Below are 3,485 nucleotides of genomic sequence, written 5' to 3'. Positions count from 1 at the left end.
GTGTTTAGGATTTTTGTGTTGCCAGATCATGTTTTACGACTGGCTAAGCACTTTCTCATCAGTAACTTGAAGTGTTCAGGATTTCTGTGTTGCCAGATCATGTTTTACGACTGGCTAAGCATTCGTTTTTAAATATTTAATTAAACCTTAGTATCCAAACATTGTCAACATAGGAACCTCGTGTTAATTAATCAAACCTTAGTATCCAAACATTGTCAACATAGGAACCTCGTGTTAATTAATCAAACCTTAGTATCCAAACATTGTCAACATAGGAACCTCGTGTTAATGTCTTAATATAAAAAAAATAAAATATATATTAATGTTCACTAGAAGCTGTATTGTATAAAGTAGAAATAAAAATGTTACTGCCTTACAATACCTGCATTGATAACGGATAAGTGTAACATCATCCTTCATCTGTTTAAGATACATTAACAAGTTAATTATATCTTTAGAATGTTTTTTTTTGAAATGGACAACTACATTTCTTCAGGTTTTCATGTCATGAATATTGTTGAAGTAGTTGTACCTATAGTGTTAATATACAGGAGTGCAGATCTTAAATGTAGCCAAATGCTGTATTGAGTAGACTTTCGAAGAAATGTGCTTTGCAGTAGTCTCATTCAGACGTGTATGCTCTCAGCTTTCTCAAATCTGGGTGGCAGAAACTTGTTTGAAACTCCTTGTATAATGTGTGTGTGTTTTATTTTTTTTAAAGAATAAACAAAAATTGATTTCATTCTAGATCAAAGAGAGTACTCCAGTCATTATGGCCCTGAATCAATTCATAGAGAGAAGGGTTTCAGCTTTACCCATAGTGAATGACAAAGCAAAAGTAGTGGATATATATGCAAAATTTGATGTCATTGTAAGTGTCGGTTACTTTTTTTTAAACTGATATTTTCCTTTTACCTAATAATAAACTTAACTATAGTATTAGTTTTCTTTCCTTCAGTTTTTGAAAGCACTTGTGTACAGAACTGCCATGCAAATAAGTTTAAAGTAATATATTTTTAAATGACATCAACAGATCTAATTCTAATGTAAATTTGTTTCATAACATATGAACAGCAAGGGATCACTTGGTACTTTTACGGCTGTTTTTTCACTTCCATCCATAATGAAAAATATCCATTTAAACCGGAGCGTGCGGTCGGTATCGATGCCACCAGTATGTCCATTTGAACCGGAGCGTGCGGTCGGTATCGATGCCACCAGTATGTCCATTTGAACCGGAGCGTGCGGTCGGTATCGATGCCACCAGTATGTCCATTTGAACCGGAGCGTGCGGTCGGTATCGATGCCACCAGTATGTCCATTTGAACCGGAGCGTGCGGTCGGTATCAATGCCACCAGTATGTCCATTTGAACCGGAGCGTGCGGTTGGTATCGATGCCACCAGTATTATTGTAAATCCTGATTCAAACCTATACTTTTCTTTTTGGACATCTTAGATTCATTCCCTTGTAGCTTAAAGTGCTGGACTTCACTACTGTTGGTAACTCATTCAATAAGCTAACTCAACCTATTAAAGTAAAACTAACTGGAGCCTAGCCTGTCTTTTTTTTCCAAATTTAAACTTGTGTACTCTTATCCTAATTTCTTGAATCTTTTGCACGCACACACCTAATGCCCAGGATAATCATGTAAACTTCATTGAGATGAGTTGTTACCCATTCCTAAAGAAAATAAGTTGAGAGATCTTATCCTTAAAATATAACCCACTTCCAGAAATCATCTTGGTAGCCTTCCTCTGAATCCTTTTAAAATAAGTACTTTCTTAGATAACAAAACTGTAAACAGTGTAATAAGTTAGGCATAACTAGTGACATGAATAGAAACATAATTACCTCTTTTCACTTGTAATCGATGCCTATAAATAGAATAACTACTATAATATTAATAATAAGAGCACTACTTTGATGGCTTAGGTTGTCGTATCCATCAACTATACCAAGATCCTCTGTTTCAAATCACATAGTTGAGTTCACGACTTCCCACCTACATCAAACCAAATGCGTTAACCTTCCATTTACTATATTTAAGTCATTTGCCAGATATATGTCAAACTTTCTAGTTGATCAGTCCATTCTGTAGTACCTAAATATCGTCACTCCACTAGTAACAAGGTCCAGTTTGATGGGGCCCATTAACCTTTGTTTTCTTTCATCTAGCCACCATATAATCCAAATTAACTTGTCTTTCCCTAACCTCTATACGTGTGATTTTCTTAGCTAATCTTTTGTGTGGTAACTTGTAAAAAGCTTTTTTTGAAAATGTAAATAAAAATTGCATTCTTTCCTTGTCCATCTTCAAATATGAGAATTTTTTTTTTTTTTTTTTTTTTCCACTCTGAAAAAACTTAGGTATTTATTTTATGATATATTTCATTAAATGAGTTTTATAAATTTTTTTTTATCACTATAGAAACAAAACTAACTTGCCTAATTTCCAGGGAAACTTATCACCCTGGGACTAGGTGATTAGGACACTCAACTCGTGCTTTGAGTCATGGGCTCAAATCCCATCCCCAAACATGCTCACCCTTTCAACCATGAGGATATTATAATGTGACACTCAACCTCACTATTCGTTGGTAAAGAGTAATCCAAAAATTGGTGTTGACTAGCTGCCTTCTCTCTAGTTTATCACATCAAAATTATGGATGGCTAGTGCAAATAGCCGTCAAAATACAAGTTCCAGTCTTGCTGAAAATTAACTATTTATTGAAGAACTAATGAATTTCTTTATGTAGTTCTAAATATGTAGTTCAAACTAAGTCCCACTTTTTTTTAGGTATCAAAACCAGGTGATATATCATTATTATACAGTAACATTAGGCCTATTTAAAATAGAATGGGCTTAATGCATTTATTATCTTTTAACTCAAAAGCTTCAAGTATATTTATCAAATCTTTTTAGTTTTTATTTTATTCACCAACTTGTATCTTTTTCTCTCTAATGAAGTATCTGGCAGCTGAGAGAACTTATAATAATCTGGACGTAACTGTGAAGAAGGCATTACAGTACAGATCTGAGGTTAGTGCCACATCTACTTTGTATTTTGAAACTTTTAAAAACTTCTCTGACTCTAGGAATTTCTGTAGACTGAAGCTTGGTGTGTTAGTATGTACGATAATTGCTAAAGTACAACAAAATAACTTTACAAACTGGATTAATGTCACAAGTAGGGTACTTCATGGCTCACTCTTAGGACCTTTGGTCTTTTTGATTTACATCAATGACATAGATGAAGGAATAGTCAATAGATTACTTAAATTTGCAGATATTAAGGTCTTGTTTGTTGCTAGCTGTGAAGAGGATGCTGCTGATTTACAAAAGGATTTAGATCATTTAGTAAGTTGGGCAAATAAATGGCAGATGGGTTTAATTATAGTAAATGCAAGATAATGCATGTGGGTTATCATAATTTGAATTATAAGTATAATTTGGATGGGAATAACCTTAATGTCAGGAAAGGG

General features: G+C 33.9%; 1 protein-coding gene across 1 annotated transcript in view; it reads left to right on the top strand.

Moving 5' to 3' along the window:
* Window positions 1-3,485, top strand: part of LOC106474253 (5'-AMP-activated protein kinase subunit gamma-2-like) — a 38,679-nt gene that overhangs the window by 29,961 nt on the left and 5,233 nt on the right. The window contains exons 12-13 of the mRNA XM_013934942.2: window positions 749-871; window positions 2,971-3,042. Of these exons, the coding sequence (XP_013790396.2) occupies window positions 749-871; window positions 2,971-3,042 (195 nt within the window). The remainder of the gene's footprint in view (window positions 1-748; window positions 872-2,970; window positions 3,043-3,485) is intronic.

Source organism: Limulus polyphemus, unplaced genomic scaffold (genome assembly GCF_000517525.1).
Source record: "Limulus polyphemus unplaced genomic scaffold, Limulus_polyphemus-2.1.2 Scaffold6995, whole genome shotgun sequence".
Lineage (NCBI taxonomy): Eukaryota > Metazoa > Arthropoda > Merostomata > Xiphosura > Limulidae > Limulus > Limulus polyphemus.
This window is presented reverse-complemented; position numbering and strand designations above follow the sequence as displayed.